Here is a 22,178-nt window from a genome sequence, read left to right as displayed (position 1 = left end):
GTTATGATTACTATAGTTTTGTAGTATATTTTGAAGTCAGGTAACGTGATACCCACAGCTTTGTTCTTTTTGCTCAGGATTTATTTGGGTATTCAGGGTCTTTTGTAGTTCCATAAAAATTTTAGGAATATTTGTTCTGATACAGTGAACAATGTCATTGCAATTTTGAAAGGGATTGCATTGAATCTATAGATTGCTTTTGGTAATATGGTCATTTTAACAATATTAACTCTTATAATCCATGAGCTTGGGATGTATTTTCATTTCTTTGTGTCTGCTTCAATTTCTTTCATCAGAGTTGTGTAGTTTTCATTGTAGACATCTTTCGCCTCCTTGCTTAAATTTATCTCTAGCTATTTTTTATAGCTATTGTGAATGTGATTACTTTCTTGATTGCTTTTTCAACTAATTCATTATTGGTGTATAGAAATGCTACTGATTTTTTATGTTGATTTTGTATCATACAACTTCACTGAATTCATTTATCTCTAAGAATTTTTTGGTGATAACTTTAGGTTTTTCTGTATATAAGCTCATGCCATCTGTAAAGAAGGACAATTTGACTTATTCTTTGCCAATTTGAATATCATTTATTTCTTTCTCTTAACTAATTTCTGTGACTAGGACTTCCAGTACTATGTTGAATAAGAGTAGTAAAAGCAGGCATCCTTGTCTTGTTTCAGTTCTTAGAGGAAAGGCTTTCAGCTTTTGCCCATTCAATATGATGTTAGCTATTAGTTTGTCATATTGAGCCCCATTGTGTTGCCTAATTTGTTGAAAATTTTTATAGCAAATGATGTTCAATTTTATGTAATTTTTTCTGCATCTGTTGAGATGATTATATGGTTTTTGTCCTTGATTCTTTTGATATGATGTATCACATGTATTGATCATCGAACCATACTTGCATTCTTGGGATAAATACCACCTGATTGTGGTATATTATATTTCAGATGTGTTGTTGGATTCAGTTTGCTAGCGTTTTGTTGAGGATTTTTGCATCTATGTTCATCAAGGATATTGGCCTGTAGCTTCCCTTTTGTGATGTGTCCTTATCTAGTTTTAGTATCAGGATAATATTGACCTCATAGAATGGATTAGGAGAAAATTTATCCTCTTTGATTTTTTGTAATAGTTTGAGGAGAATTAGTGTTAGTTTTTCTTTAAAAGTATAGTAAAAGTCATCAGTAAAACCATCTGGCCCTGAGCTTTTCTTTGTTGAGAGAATCAATTATCTAACATCAGGAATCTTCTGACCTTTATAAAAACTTTCAGGTGTGAGTTGAAAGTGACTATGGGATATAAAACCATGAAATAAAAAAAAAAAAAAAAGAAAATCCAAAACAAGCCTTAAGTTTATGCAAATTAGATACAGTCTTGGACAAATACTAAAGCAGCAAAACAGGGATACCTATCAGATATGTCATTAGTATTAGAAATAGACATGTATTTGAATTTCAGAACAACTTTAAAATTGTATTTCCTTAAAGATCAAAATGGTTTAAAGAGTACAATTACTTTTTAACTCTACATTGAAGAGAGTATCCCCCTGATCCATGCATCATAATTCTCTTTTTTATGAGCTAAAACCAATTTCTTCTTGTGGAAATTATTTCATAAGGATGTGGCAGAAATAGGCTATTCATGTCAAACTAAAATATATACAAAACATTGCTTCTGTAAGTCAATACAAATTAGAATGATTTGAACATCACAAGAAAATATTTTCAAATTTTCTATTGTAAATACTGTATTTTATATTAGCTTCCAACTAAATATGACTGATAAGGCAGAAAATATATAATTTGTATCATAGGTTTTATATCCATATTGATTTCCATATAGTACAAATTCCTAATTGGAAAAAAATATACTCAAATCAAATGTAAAGTAGTGTTTTGATTTAAAATTAAAGGAATTAAGAATAAATTTGGTCATCCCATTGAGCATATTCCAAATTAGAAGGATTGAATTAATTTTTAATATGGGTAAAATTTATTATAGAGATTTCATTTTCAAATAAAATAAGGTGATGATTTGAGTCATCCAATGTGACTATGAAAATGCAAATGGACCTCAAAACAAACTTAAAATATTCTCTCTCAGGAACAAAGAAACCGTGAGCTTAATTTAATTACCATGATTGTCGTTTGCAGACCTGCTCCATTGGGCTTCTTTGTAGTGATGAAATAAGCAGAATTACCTGTTTACCTCCCATCTCTCAAAGAACAGATGCCATTTCTGCACAAATGTATACAGTACCCCCTTCTGAGACTTCAGTCAGTAGCTATCCATCTTTAAAGGCTACAAGAATATGGAACATACTGGATACTTACCCAGTTGATCAAGGTAAGTAGAAGGAACGAAGATATGAAGAAGTTTAGAGTTTGAAAAAGTTGTATACTGAAAATGTATTTTCTGAGTTATTCAATATTTATTTGTCTTGTACTGCTTTTTTCATTGTCTGTATTTAATGCACTCTGAATTGTTTATATGTAAACTTATGTTCCTATCAATTTATTTTGAAAATGCTCAAATAAAAAATATGCATTTTCATATTTTGAAGTATTTTGACACCTGAGGCTGTTTTGATATGTCCTATTATTTAACTAACTAAATCAAAAGATGTCATATTATAAATAGCATATTCTATGTTAAATTCCAAATTTACTTTTCATATAGTTAATGTCACTTGGATAATTAGAGTAAAACCCTTACCAATGTATTACTTATTTAAGAAAAAATATTTTTGAAGGCTATTGGATATTCAAAACAGAAAGGTAGCTTGTCTGTTGTTTTTGATCTATATAATTTCTGTTCTTTTAAGGAGTTGTATTGAGATATAATGTTATGAAATATAAAGAAGAACGTTTTGCCTATTTAGAAAGTCAAAAATTTTTTTAACATTACTAGCTCCATAGGTCAAATATTCATTGGTTCTATCAAATGACAAGAGTTATAATTTTTCATGTTTTATAATTCAAAGGAGTCATTTGGATGAGGATATGTCAATTCTGTGTAATGTCTGTCGTTTATTCTGACTTTGGGCCTCCTGTGGAGTGTGAATGATAGGAATCTTTGCATTTATCCAGTTTGTGAAGTCACTAAATCTCTTAATATACTTTTATGAGAAATATGATTTACAGAGCCATATTTATCTGCATATAATGGGTGTGGGGTGGCAGTGCAATTTGCTAAAGATTTAGCCCAGGGCCAAAGTTGTTCATTTTTAATTCATTTTTCTGACTTTTTTTTTTTTTTTTGTCTTTTCCTTTCTGAAGGTCCAAAACAGACAGACATTTTCAAGCATGATGTTCTCCCAACAACGGGTTTGGCAGCATTAAGTATTAGCATGTCCTTTGAAAGCTACTTACTTGAAGAACTGATTTCCACTAGAGAGATTTTAGCAAAACAAAATCTTCTTTCTTCCACAGATATTTCCTCTTCTCAGTTTCTGAATTCTGGTGTTCATGACCCAGCACAAATTGTCTGGGGCAAAACATCTGTACCACATATGCCTATCCAAACTTTGGCAGCCACACGAGCATTCTTTTTCCCTGATAGGGGAGAGAGGACGACTTTTACTGTCTCTTCCTTAATGACAGATTTTATTTTTCCTACACAATCTTTATTATTTGAGAACTATCAGACTGTTGCCTTATCTGCTACCACAATGAATTCAGTAATTAGTGGCATTCCAGGGGCTGATATTGAGTTAAACAGACACTCATTACTCTCCCGTGGATTCCTGCTCACAACTGCTTCCTTAAGTGCACCTCCGATTGTCTCTATGGGGTCTCAAGAGGATATTGAAGAATATTCAGCTGTTTCCTTAATTTCAAGAAGAGAGCGCTGGAGATTGCTGAGCTTCTCGATGTCTCCCATTTTTCCTGCTAAGATAATTATATCCAAACAGGTAGCCATCTTAAACTCATCAACTCTGCACCGACTCAGCACACAAGCTTCCATTCCCAGTGAATATCAGGTTATTACTGAAGCATCTAGCAACCGGAGACTCACAAACATCAAATCACAGGCTGCTGATTCTTTAAGAGAATTGAGCCAAACATGTGCGACATGTTCTATGACTGAAATAAAATTCTCTCATGAATTCTCAGATCAAGTTTTGCATAGCAAACAGTCCCACTTTTATGAGACATTCTGGATGAACTCAGAGATATTAGCCAGCTGGTATGCACTAATGGGAGCTCAAACTATCACTTCTGGGCATTCATTTTCTTCTGCTCCTGAAATAACACCATCAGTGGCATTCACAAAAGTGCCATCTTTATTTCCTTCTAAAAAGAGCGCAAAAGGAATAATTTTATCTTCATCCTCAGAAGAATCCATTACTCTATCAAGTAATTTGGATGTTAATTTATGTTTGGATAAGACTTGTTTATCCATTGTCCCTTTGCAAACTGTCTCTTCAGATTTGATGAATTCTGATTTGACTTCAGAACTGACTACTGATGATCTGTCAGTATCAGGAAACATTTTAAAACTATTGAAAATAGGACAATACAGTGTAACTATGGGCTCCACGGAGGCATTAAATCAAGACAGTTTATCAGATGTGGAAGAAAGTAAAGGATCTCATCAACAGTTCAAACTTCATACAAGTGATAGTTCTCTAGATTTTGAATTAAATGCACAAAGTCATCTGGATGTTACTTTAAAGATATATTCAGAAACCATACATCCAAACGACCTAAAAGACAATTTGCCACCATATACAGACTCAGTGCCTGATTTTTCAGAAGTAACCTCCAACGTTGCATTTTTTGCAGTTTCAGCAACTCAGTCACTTCCAATACAGACCTCTGCCCCCATGTCTGTAATTAGACCAGATTGGCCATATTATATGGATTATCTGACCTTAACATCTGATTTAAGGAAAGAGGTCAGGGTTTCTACAGAATGGTCCAAATGGGAACTTGAGCCTAGTATGCAGGTTCTGGAATCTCCTACTGCAAGCCAGAATCTTCCCATCACTAGATCTCTTACTTTGTCTTCACTGGAGTCCATTCCAGGACCTCAACAGCTGATGATTTCTGGTGAGTTTCTCAGTTTCTGTTCAGTAAACTTTTAGAAATGGGTTTCTTTTCTACAAAAAAAGAAAGAGCCTGTTGTGGTCACCAGGTGCTCTAAACAGCCTCATTGTAATCAGGGCAGGAGTCAGTTCAATGGAGATCTCGCACCTGCTGGTGTACCTGACACAGATGGTTATTCTTTATGCACTGCCACAAAGGCCACCAGATCAATACAGGAGTAGGTTGGAGACGGCTATACTGCTGGCAAGCAATCAGAAACTGAACTAGTTCCGTACATTACAACAGATCTTTCAAAGTTTAGAAATAACTTTTATTATTCTCATTTCTTGAAATAGCTTCTTTGTCAGGTTGAACACAATATAACATACCTTTTCGAACATTATCTTTGGTGATGGTATTTTTTTTCAATGGGAAAGATGAAAAAAATCACTGGAACTTTATTGGGTTTTCCTGTCCTATATGACTTTTAAATTTAAAGCTATGATGCTTTCATTATATATAATTGAGAATATAAACTAAATTCATGTTCTTGGTTTAACAAAAGCACTGTACAATATTTGGAAAAGATAATATCATCTGTGAATTTATTTTATTTTATTTTATTTATTTTTATTTTTATTTTTTATGTGTGAATTTCAACTCAGAGTATTGAAATAATGAGAAGACAATTTTCTTAGATAACAGTTCTTTCTTTAAAGCACTTTTAAAATCACTAATCTTTTCTCTCCTTGTAATTGCTATCAAACTGGTGAAGATGCAAAAAAAGTTTAAAGAATTTTATTGAGCAGAAAGAGAGAATTTTTTGCATAAAGAAGTCCTATCTTGTGGAATTTGTGGGGTTACATTGGGGTAGTGGAGTTCATCTTTCTTCAATGATAAATTTATAGGTGTTTTTGTGTGTATATGTGTGGTTGTGTGTTTCTGCTTCACAGGAAGCACATATTACCTCAACCTTTAAAAGTTTTTAAGTTGACAACTAAAATTTATGGCTAACAACTTGCTAATATGAAAGACCAAGTCATTATATTTAGTATGTTCAATATGATATGGTTTTCTCTACAAAGTTTCAAAAAAAGCATAATAAATTTAAATACAAATTTAAATATAGTATTCTCCTTGTACTTTTTACAAGATAATAGTTTGTGGTTTAACTGTTATGATTCATATTCAATACTTAATATATTGCTTGTCATCTTTAAAGTTCTTTGTAAATGCAGCTGAGTTAAAACTTCCCTCAAATAATTCACCCCATAGTTACCGTTGCAAATAATAAGGGTACATATTCTTCATTATCAGGAAATTAAACACTAATTTTGCCTTTTTTGAATATAACCTTGTTACTTTCCATTTTTCCCATCCCCTGCAAACATTGTTTGATGGTTCTGACATTTTCAACATCTCTTAGTCTCCTTCTACTTTTTCTTGCCTTTCTAATCATTTTATACATAATAGTCAATCATTTACAAGGCATTTGCTAGCATTCTCCCTATTTTTATCCACTGTGTTGGTCAGGGTCACTTAAAGGAATAGATAACACACTTCAATTGGGTATTTGGGAAGAATTTAATAGAGAGATTATTCACTTAGACATGGGTAGAATTTAAGGAAAACTAGGAGGGATAGTATAGTTCCGAAGAGACTAGTAGTAGCAAAACATCATTACCAGCATTGGGGCTAAAATGACAGAGGAAAAACAGGACCAGAACCTGAAAAAGAAAGATTCCCAGCTTGCAGAAGCTGTGACCTTTAGGAGTGGGACACAGGCAGTTCAATGAAATCCAAAAGGAGGAGACTAGAGGATACATATCCAACCTCATTCTCCTATTCCATTCTCTGTGGGTGCTTCTTATTGGCAAAACCCATTCAGTGGCTGGAAGATAAGGCCAGCCCTCTGAGTTGGTGTCCAGTGTATAGAAGGTGGAATGAACAAGAGCAGAGAGATCTGGAAGAGCAAATGTTAATATATTGGACTCCTATATTTGTCAATTCCCAGCCTGTATTTTCTCTGAACTCACAATAATGGATTGTTTCACTAAAATTCTTATGGCTTTCCTCAACTGAGACCTTAATTCTTCTATACAATCTTTAATTAATTTTGAGCTGTTTTCCTAAAATGTTCCTCACTGTGATTATTTCATTTTGTTTCTAATCTTTTTTAGCATGAACTTCATAACCATCTTATTTGTTTAGCAAATAAGCTTATATTTAACTTCTTAGCTGACAAATGCAATGCAATCTAAAATTATCTGGTACTGAAGGAAAGGAAAATAGGAAGGCTTGGTTATACAATTGCACCAGAGCCCTTTGGTTAAAAGACTAACCCTTATCCATAGAATTACTTTCACACTTTGTCAAAAATTAATGATATACATGTGGATTAATTTCTAGAGTCTCTGTTAATCTATATGTCTTTCTTTTACCTGATACCGACTGTCTTGATTACTGCAACTTTCTTCTTCTTTTAAAATTATTTTTCAAAATTTAAATGCAGATATTCTCATAGTACAGGCATTCCTTGGGACCCTTATGGCTACCAAAATCCATAGATGCTCAACTCTCTTATATAAAATGGCATAGTATTTGTATATAACCTATGCACATCCTCCCATATACTTTAAATCATCTCTAGATTATTTATAGTAGCTAATGCTATGTAAATAGTTGTTATACTATATGTTTAGGGAACAATGACAAGAAAAAAAAGTCTGTACATATTCTGTACAGACACAACCATGTTTTTTTCAAATATTTTCCATTCTTGGTTGGTTGAATCCATGGATGTAGAACCCACAGATACAGAAGGCTGACTGTATACTAAGGTGTATCATAGCTGACCAACATAAAATAGGTTCTTTATCAGTGGAACAAACATTAGGGACAACCCTAGATTGCCATTACTATATCTGCAAATACATCTATATTTCCCCCAAGACCTTATAATGCCTCTATAGCTGGGTGGCAAACTATAGCTCTTGAAGCCTAATCTTGATCAGTGTTTGTTTCTGTAAATAAAGATTTATTGAAACACAGACCTATCCATTTGCGCACATATTGTCTAGCACTGCTGCCCTACTTAATGGCAAAAGAGAGTAGATGTGGTGAAGACCGTGTAGCCTGCAAAGCCTAAAATATTTACTGTCCAACACTTTGCATAAAATGTTTGCCAATCCCTATTCTAAATATTTTCCTATGGTTTAGTTAATGTTTGATTAAAGTAATTACCATAGAAAAATCTACCTATTTACATATTTTCTTCTATATGTATGCCTGATTTGTTCTTCAATATTATTTTCTAATCAAGTCATAGGCCTAATGTAGTTATATCATCATTATATTTAAATCTCATTGTAATCTATTTTAAATATAAATAGAATGAGAAATATTTCCAAGATCATACAGGATTGGTACTGTATTTACATATTTTATTACATATTTAAGGATCCAGAAACATTATATTTTATCATTAATTTCAAGGGAGAATCTAGGTATAGAAATACATTTTAATGAAAAAGGAAATTTGACAATTTAACCCTACATTGCCTAACAGAAATTTGTAATAAAATTAAAGTCAGAAAATTTAAAACTAAACAAATATATAAATTTGAAAAATTTATACATGACATTTTTATTTATACATAATTCTTATTGTAAATATGAACTTAATATGGAAAAGCTGTTAAATATGTATATAATCTGTTTATTCTATATCATATATTTATGAAGAAAAGACATTATGTTTTTAGTCCAACTATGGGACTTCTCAAGAAAGGAATAGTGTTAAGCCACAAGTAAATTAGAACTTAGCAGATTTCCTGAAAATTATAACAAAAATGTATGTTTTTTCCCCACTGAGATATATATTCAATATTAATTTTTCCCCAAGATATTTTTATTGCATTTTCCACCATGGTTTCTATAAAATCAAAAAGATGAATTTATCATCCTTTCAAGAAGTCCTCAGTCATATTTTTTAAAAATATGCTATTTATCATTTATTATTTTTAGTCTTAGCAAAACATGTAATTAGATCAGAATATATTGAAGAGAGTTACATAACACAGAAGCTAAAATTTTAATATTATAGTTTTTAATTGAAATATATTTTTTCTAATTAATTGAAAATATCCTCAATTTAGTTATTGTCCCATTATTGTCAACTGCATGTTAGGTGGTCCTATAAAACATACAATGAAAACAAGCACCAAGTTAAATAACTAGCATTACACAAAGATGATATCTGCATTGTTCACTCTTGTACTCATACCATCTAATACAAATTGACATTATAATAGATGCTTAATAGTAGTTGCACAAAAAAGATAAGTGGAAAAGATTAATACTGCTGGTCATTAAAATATGTAGCTGGAAGAAGTCTTTAAAAACATCTGGTCTAGTCTCTTCATAAAGAGAAAACACATGGTAGGCAATAGTAATAGTACAATTGTCTGCAGTGCTAAAATCTTGAATAGTTTCCATGACACTGCCAAAATACAGAAAAAATGTGTAACTGATGAAGGGAGAATTTCCTTGCATGTTTCCAAACTAGAGCATTGATTGCTAAGATTTCCTCCTTACACCTACTTCCATACTGGAAAAGTATAAAAAGTAGCAAGCCCATAGTTTTAGACTCCTTTGCTCTGGTGAATACCTCACTTTGTATTGAGCCACTGAGAAAAAAATGACACTCCAAACCATCTCCTGTGAGTAGAAAAGTGAGGCATCATGGAGCCACCTCTATCAACATGATTCTTTCAGTTTTATTTACCCTTTGAAGTTCATATTCACTGGCCCTGTAGGATAGTGACAGCTCTATTATATTGAATCTAAGTTTTCTTTCTCAGCCATCTTCTAAACTGGGGCAGTCTTTTTGATATAGTTTACCACAAAAAAGAAATGAAGTTTAAAAGAGAAAAAGGAACACATTTTAGCAGTTTGGCCTGATTTTCCTATAGCAATATGACTCTCTATTTTTTTTCTATCTGTTATCTGGGAAGGAAATAAAAAGAATTGACGAGAGATTCCTAATCCAAATATTTTCTAATACCAATGGATACCAAAAATATATAAAAATAAATATTTCATGTTTATTTCATTCTTAGCTATAAAATTCTAAATTTAAAAAGCACAATGTTAAATAAATTCTAATAACTTAAAAGGTATATTTTTTCCAGGAATAAAAAGATGAGCCAATGTAGGATATTTAATAATATAATTTACCACATCATTAGCCAAAGACTTTAACGCTCAATTTGGAATTTACTATGCGTTTATTTTTTTCTCTTGCCTTTCTTTCCTAAGGGATTTATATTATCTCCAAATCTTTTTGTCATCTATTAATGTTTCCCAAACAAATATATCAAGATATTTAGCTCACAACAATATTTAATGTCATTCTTAATGCTGAAACAGAAGAGAGAGTTCCATCAAACTCAATAGCAAGTCAAAATGCCTTATGTACATATGTATACTTATTTCTTACATGTCATCTAGAAAATCTAATGGAAAAATTCATTAAGTCTCTTAGTCCATTTGTGATGCTATAACAAAATACCACAGACTAGGTATTTATTTCTCGGTTCTGGAGACCGAGAAGTTCAAGATCAAGGTGCTGACAGGTTCCAGTGGTGTCTGGTGAAGGTCATTTTCTCATAGATGGGGAACTCTAGATGTCCTCAAGTGGCAGAAGAATTGAAAGGGCTGAACTCACCTCCTTAAGCCCTTTTGTAAGGCACTAATCCCATAAGGCACCTATCCCATGGGATAGGGCACTAATCCCATGATTAGGCCCAGTCACCTTCTAAAGTCCCCGCCTTTTAAATCTGCTGCATTGGGTATTAAATTTCTACAGGAATTTTAAAGAGTAACAACTAAAAAATTCAAACTACTGCTTCTTAAAACCATACAGAACAAAGTTTAAAAGGTAAAATTTACTGAAGACCATAAAAATATATAAATGAAGATATGATATCTTAATTTGTGGGCTCAGAAACGTAAGCTCTTAATATTACGTAAAACATTTGAAAACTGTAAAGAAATTTCAAATGAATCCAAATAGGATAACATGTAAAACTTGATTGAGTCATTTTAAAGTGCAAGAGTATAACCAAAGAAATGTTGAGCAGGGCAATAAGAAAGCTTGGATGTTTATCTAATATATTTAAAACATTATAGTTAAAATATTATATTGTTACAGAAATGCAGATATAAGGAAATAGAATAGAAAGTTCAGATATGCATGCTATATATAAAACTAAATAAAGGGGGGATTTTTAATCCATAAAGATTTTAGTATTTACTAAAATGTGTTGATGCACTGTGTTATTTTGAAAATTCTTTCTCTATACTTCACAACAGAATAAATTCTATGAGGATTAACTAGATAAAATTGCAAAGTAAAACAGTAATCTGAATAAAATAAAAGTTAATATTTATTTGATCTCTAAGTGGAAATTTTTTAAGCCTAAAAGCCAAAGTAGAGAATTATAAATAAATTTGATAATGAATACATTTTATAGTAGACTAATCTTTCTAAGCCAAAAATGATTATAAACATAGTTGAAGCAAATATATGCAGAAATATTTGGCCTTATAAATTAGACATGTGATTATCAACTGTTCTTTCAAATCAAAGGAATAAACTGACCACTAGAATAGCAAACCAATTTGTAAATGAAAACTGTAGATAGTAAAAATATATTTAAAATCATTAAAAGCAATTCCAAATATAAAATTTAAAATGAGATACACATTTTAACTATCCATTTGTGAATAATTTTTTTCCAATTGTAATGAATTGGAAAAGACACAGTAAAGACGATCCGCTCTATTGGTGGGAGAGTAAACTGGCACTATCTTTCTATAAGATTATTTGGTAACAGAAATTGAAAGAGTTTTAAAATATCATATCAATTTTAGAAAACTATTACTGATATAACCATAATTATATTATTAGGATATTTTTAACATAATAAGCATTTGGAAACAACCATTGTCCTGAGATGATGACTTTATTAAATATTGACATGGATAATTATTTTCTCATTCTGTAAAACAAAATGATAAAAGCACATGTATAGCATATTTATAAATACATGTGTATGTGCACACCACTTATACATACATAATTCTAGTGCATTAATAGTACTTTTAATATTTATTTTTATTTTCTAAAAGTTACATGAGTACATACTTTTTATTTACAGAACAAAATATGTTTTGCAAATATGTGTTTATAGTGAGGAATTAAGAATATTTCAAGAAGCATAACATATTTGACTATTTTATTCATATTAGATCAAAATAAAATTTTTACAAGAATGTCAAGAAATATATTCAGGTAGAAAATTATTGTAAATCACTGCATAATGATAGTTACAGGAAATCAATTGAAAAAATTATATATATTTCATGGAACAACACAGATATGTTTTTTAATAAGTTCAAACATGCCATCCACATTTTTTAAAATTAAATTATTATTTTGATGTTGACATCATTAGTAACATTTTTATAGCATTCTTTACTTTTTAAAGAAATAAAAAGAAACATGGAATGGAATTAATCATCATTTTATTCAATATTCAGATATTTGTCGACTATTTATTTACCTTGTGATAGGCATCAGATAGCAGTGTAATTGCTTGCTTATTTGTTTTGGTCCAAATGTGTTGAAATATGAACTATACCTTTTTAAAGCAATCACACATTTTTTTTCATTTGTTTATTTTGAATCATATGTTTATATCCTAGGGTTTTCAAACATATATTTGCATTTTTGCCAACTTATGGTATAACTATATATGTGAGTTTTTGTAACCCTCAGCATGGTATATTTTACTTTCCTGGCCAAAATGTCAGTAACAGCCACATGTGGACTCAGAACAGTTCAGATTTTAAACTTGCTTAATCTTATTGTGCCATCTCCAGCCTTTTGTGTCCCTGTCTTCTGCACCACTCTGAGACAGTGGTAGATACCCATTATCTGCTTTTTGTGAAGTCCTCATATCTGTGTCTGAGGACTGGCTTTAGAGGTATGTGACCTATGTAGTCACACAGTACTTCATACTCAGAAGGACCCCAAACTTGGTGAACCGTAGTGTGTGGGAGTTCAGTGAGACTCGAAGGGAGTACAAAGTAAGGATGTTATGGACGCCACTGGCTGCTACAAAGCATGGTTAGAATGTGCACATATCAAGAAGTAAAGTAAAATCAGTTGTTAGGTTTTTTTTTTCTTTTTGTGTTTCACTGTTATGTTAAGAACAAAATGCATGCATGAGCTATGGAAATACAAATTATATAATTTTGCTGTTTCTCCTAACAGTTAAATTCTCTTATGTTTACCATTTAAACTGGCAGTGTACAATATAAAGATGAATGGTAACATTTATGCTAATAATTGAAAATTTTAATCTTTCTTGCCTTGAATGACATTAAACAGCAATAAAAATACCATAAAAAGATGAGAGAAAAGCCATAGGAAAAGGAATATTTCAGTACTTTTAATGGTACATTTTTCCTGCTTTTTTGAACAAATGGCCCTGCATTTTCATTTTCAACTCAGCTCAGCAAATTTTGTGTGCGGCCCTGTTCATGGATACACTGTTCTGTAATTCTCTTTCCCCTCTGCCAGCCCAGTTCATGCATGGACTCCTCCTCGCATGCTGACCTCTTAACTGTCAGAATCCTCAGGGTTTGCTCTTAGAATATTCCCATTTGTCATTTTTTCCTTCCTTTCCACACACCCTTCACTCTTATTTTATCAGTTCTTATTCCTTTATTCTACATTTTCTCTTTAGAGATATAATACTTATACTCAATGGCTTCAAATATATGCAGAGATATAGGTTACCTTCACTTTTGACTATTGAACATGTTTTACCTATTTAATATGTCTCTGAAATACTTTAAACTTGAGATAAAACTCTTATCTCCCCAACACCAAAACCTCCATCGCTCTCCCTACTCATACTTTCTTTACCCCTGATTCATCTCTCAGGTGAAACTTATGTCCATCTACATTTCTAAGCTTCAGGGTAAACTATGTTATCAAAAGTTTACTATAAATTCTATTTTGGGCTACCTATTTCTAGTCTCTGTTCTCTCTATTCTGTCTTCCGCATTACTTTCAGAGGTGTACGTATGTATATATATATGTACACCTCTGAAAGTAATACATATATATATGATTTTTTTAATTCCTTTGCTTTAAAAGCTACAATAATTACTCATTTTTATAAGAAAAGGTTTAAAATCCTCAGCATTTGAACTAGAATATTCAACCTTGATTGCATCATCTGAAGTCATTCTCTACCACCCACCCCTACCCTATTTTATGACTAAGCATTCCTGAATCCTGTCATACAGCTGCACCACTCTGTGCTTTAGTGTTCATAGTCCCTCCTCAGAAACTTCCTTTAATGCCCAGTTTCTCAGAATTCCTATCCTGAGGTCCAATTCAAATATCACTTCCTACTGGAGTACGTTGTAAAAACACTTGAAGATTTAATTTTTCCCTTTATCCTGCTTCTATAGAACATTTTGCATAACTCAATGTCACCTTGACCGTGGTAACTTGTTTTTGTTAGTTTCCCTCAGCAGTACTTAGGCTCTTTCAGGACAGGAGTCATAGGTTAATAGATACAATACCTTATCCAAAGCTTTCCTGTAATGATGGAGATCCCAGGGAAGACTATAAAACACCTACCTTAAATTGTCCCAAAGACTCATCAAGTAAATTATAGGTTAGGAAGGCTTAGCTGTAAAATAGCATAGCAATAAATGGAGCAACATAAGCTGTGGACATGTAGAAGTCTGGGGGTGGGAGGTAGAGTAGGGGTAAATATACCAGGACTGAAAAAATAAGGCTAAACTGGCCCCAAGAAATAAGCTGGATGGCTCAACATGTAATAATCCCAAGAATTTATCAACTTAACCATGGCTAAGTGTGATTTGGGCTAGGTAAGTGATTTGATACCAGGAGACACTGGGCAGCTAATAAGACATATAAAGGTAGAAGGCCATCATTTATATCTAAGTAATCAGTCAGTACAGGGCTTGATTCCAGATGTTCAGGAAGCAGGACTCATTTAGGGAACAGCTGTCTGTTCTTGAGCAAGAATTTGGCACAGCAGAAGTTCAGGCCAGAATATCAGTTCTACAGTGAGGCTATGAATGAGGATGTGCATTCCATATTCTAAGTGGAGGACCTAAGGCAATAACCAAGTCCTGTGACCTGGTTCAGTGTTAAGCCTAAAGGAGGACAATCATAGGGAAGAAATGGTTTGACCAAGAAACAACACAGACAATCATCAGGGGGCATCTCTGGGTTTTATGAGAATAAAAATGAACATTCCTGGTTTAAAAGATGTCATAACTGTAAGAACAGTCAGTGCCATTTATTTAATACCAACTTGACAAATGACAATGACCTAGGGTTGAAGATCTGGACTCTGCACAACTTTGCAGATGAAAAATAGGCAATGACTATTTTGGCTCAGGTCCCTCAGCTTATAAGTGAGTTGACATTGGAATTTGAGTGTGTGAGCTCCAGATGTGATGGATTTTTCCTTCTGACATACTGTTCAGCGAAGGAAGTGAGATTCTGCTTATTCTTCATGTCCTTCCGGCCTTCACTGGCTCCCATCCTAGCAAAGATCTTGCATGGGCCTTCTGGTGAATGGCATTTCTCACTCCACATATTGAGGGAGGCCCAAACAGAATTGGGGAAAGCAAAGGAACAGGGATCAAAACTGGAGTTAAGACCTGAGACTCACACTCTTTTGCCCATGCGTAGGGCCCATATACTGAATTCTGCTAATGAGGAAAAAAACTTGCCTCTCCACAGACATAGTTTTTCTCAATTCTATTTACTATTGTCAGCCACTTGTACATAGGAAATTAATAAAAAGATATTTCTGCTGCCTCCCATTTGGGAGGCAAGTATCTATTTATACTTGAAGCATGTGGCTCAGTATGACAAGTTGTCACTTTAATAAACATCAATCAGCAATATTTTGAGATGTTATTTAATGTCAATAATTAAGATATTATTCAAATCCCTTGACATTGTTATCATCTAAGTGTAACAGTGATTAGCATAACATATGTTCTTCCTTAAGAGCCATGTTTCACTTGGCAGCATATTTTATTCAGGGCTCACCATGTCCTGGGTATTATTTATGGTGTGAGTGATACGTTACTAAAAAAGACAAGAGTTTCTGCCCTCCTGGAGCTTAATTTCTAGCTGGGAGAGACAGATAATAAACACTAAGAATGAAAGTTTTGTTCTTTCTATTAATATATAGCATGTTATATATAGCATCTATGTAGCATGTTATATATAAGAAAGTATACATAGTATTGTCTCACATATCTCATGTATATGTTTCTTACCTATATGTCTCATGTGTGTGTGTGTATATCTGTGGAGGGGAGGGAGAGGGAGAGAGCAATAGAGTTTGATAACCTCTATGGATAAAAGTAAAAGTAGAAGAGATCAAGTGTGGGGTATCACAAGTTCCAGGTCGAGGGGTAAGAGCCACCATTGTTAAATCCTATGGGCAAGATTGCTGTCTTTGAGGAAGCAAGCTCGCAGGGGAGGGGAGCTAGCTGTGTAGCAATAGAGAGGAAGAACATCCCACAGAGTCAACAGCCAGTGCTGTGTTAAGGTAGGCACATGTTGTATTTTCTGAGAACATCAGAGGACCAGTGCAGATGAGCAGGTCAGCAAGTAGGAGACTTGTAGAGGATTCAAGTCGGATAGATAATAGGGGAGGGGGGAACAAGGGGAACAAATCAGATTCCACGAAATTTAGGCAATCTTAAGAGCTTTCCTGTATTCTAAGGGAAACAAAGAATTATTCCAGGGGTTTGGGCAGAACAGTGAAATGATCTGAGTGACCACTCTGGCTGCCCTGCGGAGAACGTAGATCACAGGTGGGACGGAGCAGGCGTACTTGCAGGGAGACCGGTTCTGAGGCTAAAGCCCCAATCCCAGTGAAAAATGTCCGTGGCTCAGTCCAGTCTGTCAGCCATGAAGGCTTGAGAAATGGTCAGATTCTGGATATATTTTAAAAGTCATGCCAACAGGATTTGCTGATACATTTATTTTTGTTTATTTTGATAATTACTTTTATTAAACAGAGAGTATCTTAAGCCACTCTAAAGACAAATAAAGGGGAATTATGCAAACCGGTTTTTCTGGACATGCTACAAGTAGGTAGCTTATCAGAAATTTTTATCAGCTATAAAACTGTGTCTAACAACAGCTCTATTACAATGCAAATCTCTGATAAGTTTATAATGGCATTCTTGATAATGGCCCTGAGGCACAGAAAGACCCTGCGAGTTCTGCATCTGCCAAGAATTAATGAACCATGTTCAGCCTGAAATATATGTTCATTGTTGTGTATCTATACTCATTTTTGGAAATTTATTTATGTCTTAGTGATGAATTGAGGAACTCTCTCTTAACTACAAATATTTGATAACCCAAGCTCTGAGTGACCTGATCATATGATTTTAACTAAAATACTCTATTTTCAACTGTGTGTGTGTGTGTGTGTGTGTGTGTACATGACAGGAAGTCAATATGGAGTGGAGAGATGTAATGATTCAATTTGAACTACTGAGAGAGAGCAGATGTAATAATCAGAAAATACAGAATTAGAAAATATTGCAAGATAAAAGGGAGGATGCTAAAGACATGACATTTGATTATATTGACTCTTAAATTTTGTGATTGTGGCACAAACGCTGGAACAGAGAATTTATATTTTGATGAACAATGTATTAGTTTTCTAGGGCTACTATAATAAAGTAACAAAAACTATTTGTCTCAAAACAACAAAGATTTATTGTCTCACAGTTCTGGAGCCTATAAGTACAAAAACAAAGTGTCAACAGGGCCTGCTCCCTCTGAAACATGTAGGGAAATATTCTTTCTTGCCTCTTCCTAGCTTCTGGTGGTGGCTGTCAATCCCTGGTGTTTCTTGGCTTGTAATGGCATCATTCCAATTCCTGCCCCTCCTGTCACATGTATTCTCATGTCTTCACATCATCTTCCTATAAGAACACCAGTCATATAGGACTAAGGTCCCAACTCATCTTAACTAATTACATCTGTAATAACTATTTATAAATAACATTGCATTCTGAGGTATTTGAGGTTAGGACTTCAACATATCTTTTGTGGGAACACAATTAAACCATTAAAAAAGCTGCAATACTAAATTAACTTTCTTAGAGATTATAGTTTTCTCCTAATGGCAAAGTCTCTTAATCACAAGGCTAATATGTCATGAAAAATAATTGCTTGTATTTCATAGTATTATTTTTTATGTAATTTTCTTATTCAAAATTATTTTGTTTGAAAACTTAAAGGAAATCTGAAATTAATATAATCTGGACAGAAACTTCATGAATAAATATACATAACACCATAGGTATGTTAATATTCTTCAATGCTATAAACATCTTTTCTCATAAATATCAAATTGGGAGCAAATTAACAAAAACACTCCCATCATGTTTTTTTGTTCTTGTTGTTGTTTTGTTTTGTTTTTTTTTTGGCCCTGGACAGATGCATTTTTGTTCTTTTGTCAAAAATTTAAGTAAATTAACCTGTGTTAATCTCCATTTTCTAATATAAAAAATACATAGGTCTTTTAAAGTCATTTTTTTCTCTAACATTCTCCAAACTTATGAATGTGCATATATTCATTAAAAATGAGTCCCACACTCCAGGAAGATGGATTGTGGAACATAGTTCCAAAGAACACCTAGGAAGTGCATCCACCACCAAGCCACGATGATGCTTACAGGACTGTGTTGGAACTCTGACTGTTCTCAGATTACCTTTTGCAGGCCTTTCACTGGCTAGTTACGGGTGGTACAAATGCTGCCACACTAAAGCAAATGTTATTTCAGAGTTCTTACACATTTTTCCAGGCTATTTCCCTAGATTTTTAAAAGTCCTGAGTTGTGCAATTTCATTGCCTGGTAATATGGCAGAAGCTTGGGAGGCTGCATAAATTCTAGAATTCCCATTCTATGGCTTGCTAGTTCCTTGGCTTTAAAAACATTATCTGACTTAACCTCAGTATTCTCACTTGTAAAATAGGGATTTTTGTTGAGTTCTTTTGAGGATTATATGAATTAATCTACATAAATTGCTGTCACCTAAATGTTAGCCTGTTTCCAACTTTTATTTGTTAATTTAACTCCACATACTCTCTTTAGTTTCTACTGTCACAGCCCATTTAATACCTGCCTGGTCCTTAAGCTTTGAGTACTCAAAATCTGAACCTTATGCTTGCCCCGAATTTTATTAATAGGTACCCTACATTTGACTTGTTCACTTACTGCTGACCAATCTAGTCTACATTTGGTTTCTAGACATTCAGTTTCTTGCCCCTGTTATGGTTCTACATACCTGACTACACTTTGGCCAGGGACTTCTAACCTTTTTCTAGATCTCATTAATTGCTATTTATATTTTTTAATGTGTATCACTAGCTCCAGAAGATTTAACATCTGATGCCCTGAAGCAGCCATTACCACATTCTCTGGGCTTCCTACTTCTTAGATGAGGCTGTCTCTTCCTTCCTAAGATACTTACTCCTCATCCTTCATTCTCAACTTGATGTTAGACAATATCTAAACCCCTCCTTTCTCAGCTTTGAATTCTAAGACCCTTCCAGTGTAGAAATCACATTAATACATTAATTTCTGTATTCCAATCATATCTCCCTGTTCTTTCTTTTCTCTTTCCCTTGAAACTTCCATAATATTGATATTTTACTTTCAAAAGAGCAATTTAATCCTGAAGAAACAAGACATGAATATTCAATCTATATTTGCAAATGGATAAAATTCTATATATAATTTAGGAACTTCAGATGATAAGCATAACTCCTTTTATTTAAGATTGTAACCAGGCACTATGTTTTCTATTTGATTTTTAATCATGCTCTTATATGGGTGACGTTCTCTAAGTAGTTTGCCATTTTTCTTAGACGTTGGATAAATTTTCATCTTCTCTAGTGTGTTTTTTATCTCTTCTTCTGATACGAGTCCCTCTATCACTCTCTATGACAGCCTGACGAGCTTCCTATAAATGGAAGGAAATAAAGTTACATTTTATCATTTTGACAGCTGAAATCAATAAAGTGAAATTGTTTTCTTGTAGATCATTTAATATTTATACCAAAAGGTATATAAGTAATAAGTATCATTTTTTGTACTTGGAAAAGTCTTCTTTTTTAAAACCAGTAGGACCTTTAAATAAAATTACATATTTTTCATGAACTGGCTGAGGAAGTATACTTATTTATATTAACCTCAGAAGAATTACCACCCCCCTTCCAATTTTATATTTGATTTTAAAAGCACAAGAAATGAATATGTCAGTTTTTCCTTGTTTGTTTGTTTTTAACTGTGAGCACTTTATTAGGACTGCTGCTTTTCCCTCAAGGTTTTTCTTTGTTTCCAGATGAATCCCATTAATTGACTCAAGTCTCCTTTGGAGTAAATCTTCTTACCCTGAGACTGTAAACATGTCTATATTATGCTTATTAACATTACACTGGGAAGTGATTTGCTATTTTATTCAACCACAGCTTAACTGAAAATCTTTTGGAATATGTCAGTTTGGATGCCACATAAATATAGTGGAAAACTGAAACATGCATGTAAAGGACTTGCACTTTTTTATTAATTCCCAGTAAAGATTACATCTTGTTTCTTTCAGTGTCCTTACCATGTTGTGAAAGCTTTGAATTTACGTCTTGTAGTCAAACTATCCAGTTCCAAATGCACGTAGTAAGGGTGTGATCTTGGGCCTACTTAACTATTCCCTGCCTGGCCCCATCTTTCTCTCTTTACAATGGGAATAATAATTATAAGCACTGCATACAGCTGTTGTGAAGATTAAACTAGATAATGTATGTACTTTGCTTAACTAAATGCCTAGAGTAAGCCTAGATAAATTGTACTCATCATTATTCTTAATGATACCACCAACAAGAGAGTAAAAATTCTCTATTAAATCATTTATCAAAATTAAGTGAAAAAGCATATGTGCTAAACAGAACGTGTTCATGGTGGAATTGTTAAGGAAGAGAATTTAGATGTCTATCCTGAGGTATCTTGAGATCACTGTGCTTCTAGACCTAGCTGATGAGAGATATGGTCATAGAAAGGTGGACTTGGGTGTATGCTTGTCTAATACAAGCATACAAGTGTGCAAGTAGAAAAAGTAAACCCATCTGATATGAGAACTGAGATACTTCTGAGTCAAGCATATCTCAAGACTTTGTGAATTAACAGCAGAGGCTATGGGAGACATTGCCAATGGCTAAAACAAACAAAATTAAATAAATAATAGTTATAAGAAGTACCAGCCAATTAAATAAACAAGAAATTATCACTTTTGTAGTGACAATTAATTAATCAACTAGTCTGATATTCTTCCTCTATGAAAAAACAGAATCAAGAGAACAAATTATTTCTAAATTATCCTGTTTAAACCCATCATTAAAATATGTGTTACAGACTTAAAAATACATTTTAAATATATGTAAGTAAATTTAGCACTATAAAATCTGTGGGTTTTGGTTTAAATTGTAATCTTACATCTTTTTGCATTTTATTAATTTGTTTCTATTTTTTTTATTTCCTAGTGATAGAAATTGAGGTTAATCCATTTTCTCTGTTTAGCTCATTTCAAAGAGATATTTTCTTCAGAGATTGTGTACTAACAGCTTATATTACAAGATTTTGTATTAATTGCTTAAATTATAAGCAAGAAACGAAAATTCTATCAGTATTCTTTTACAATATACATACCATAAATATCTGCCCAGATTTGGAACAGAACCACTAATGTTAAAGATAAAATACATAGGATTGTACTTTAATGTATACAACATCTCTGGAACAGAACTCATGTCCCAAAGGTAATACAGGTTATTTAAGAATAGTTTTTTTAAGTTATAAATGACTAGGGATGTAGGGTGAGAGTAAATTTTTCAATGTGCTGCGTATGTCCAAATTTTAATTAGGATACTTTTAATGGCTTTGTTAATAAAAATATATTTATTGCTTCTTAAAATTACTTGAAAGATT

At 33.0% G+C, this 22,178-nt stretch overlaps 1 protein-coding gene across 1 annotated transcript in view; it reads left to right on the top strand.

Moving 5' to 3' along the window:
- EYS (eyes shut homolog) overlaps window positions 1–22,178 on the top strand; it is a 1,451,515-nt gene that overhangs the window by 757,098 nt on the left and 672,239 nt on the right. The window contains 2 exon segments of the mRNA XM_045543805.1: window positions 2,157–2,349; window positions 3,282–5,057. Of these exon segments, the coding sequence (XP_045399761.1) occupies window positions 2,157–2,349; window positions 3,282–5,057 (1,969 nt within the window).

The sequence above is a fragment of the Lemur catta genome, chromosome 2, assembly GCF_020740605.2.
Source record: "Lemur catta isolate mLemCat1 chromosome 2, mLemCat1.pri, whole genome shotgun sequence".
NCBI classification, from domain to species: domain Eukaryota; kingdom Metazoa; phylum Chordata; class Mammalia; order Primates; family Lemuridae; genus Lemur; species Lemur catta.
Note: the sequence above shows the minus strand (reverse complement) of the source record. Positions and strands in the feature narration are given on the sequence as shown.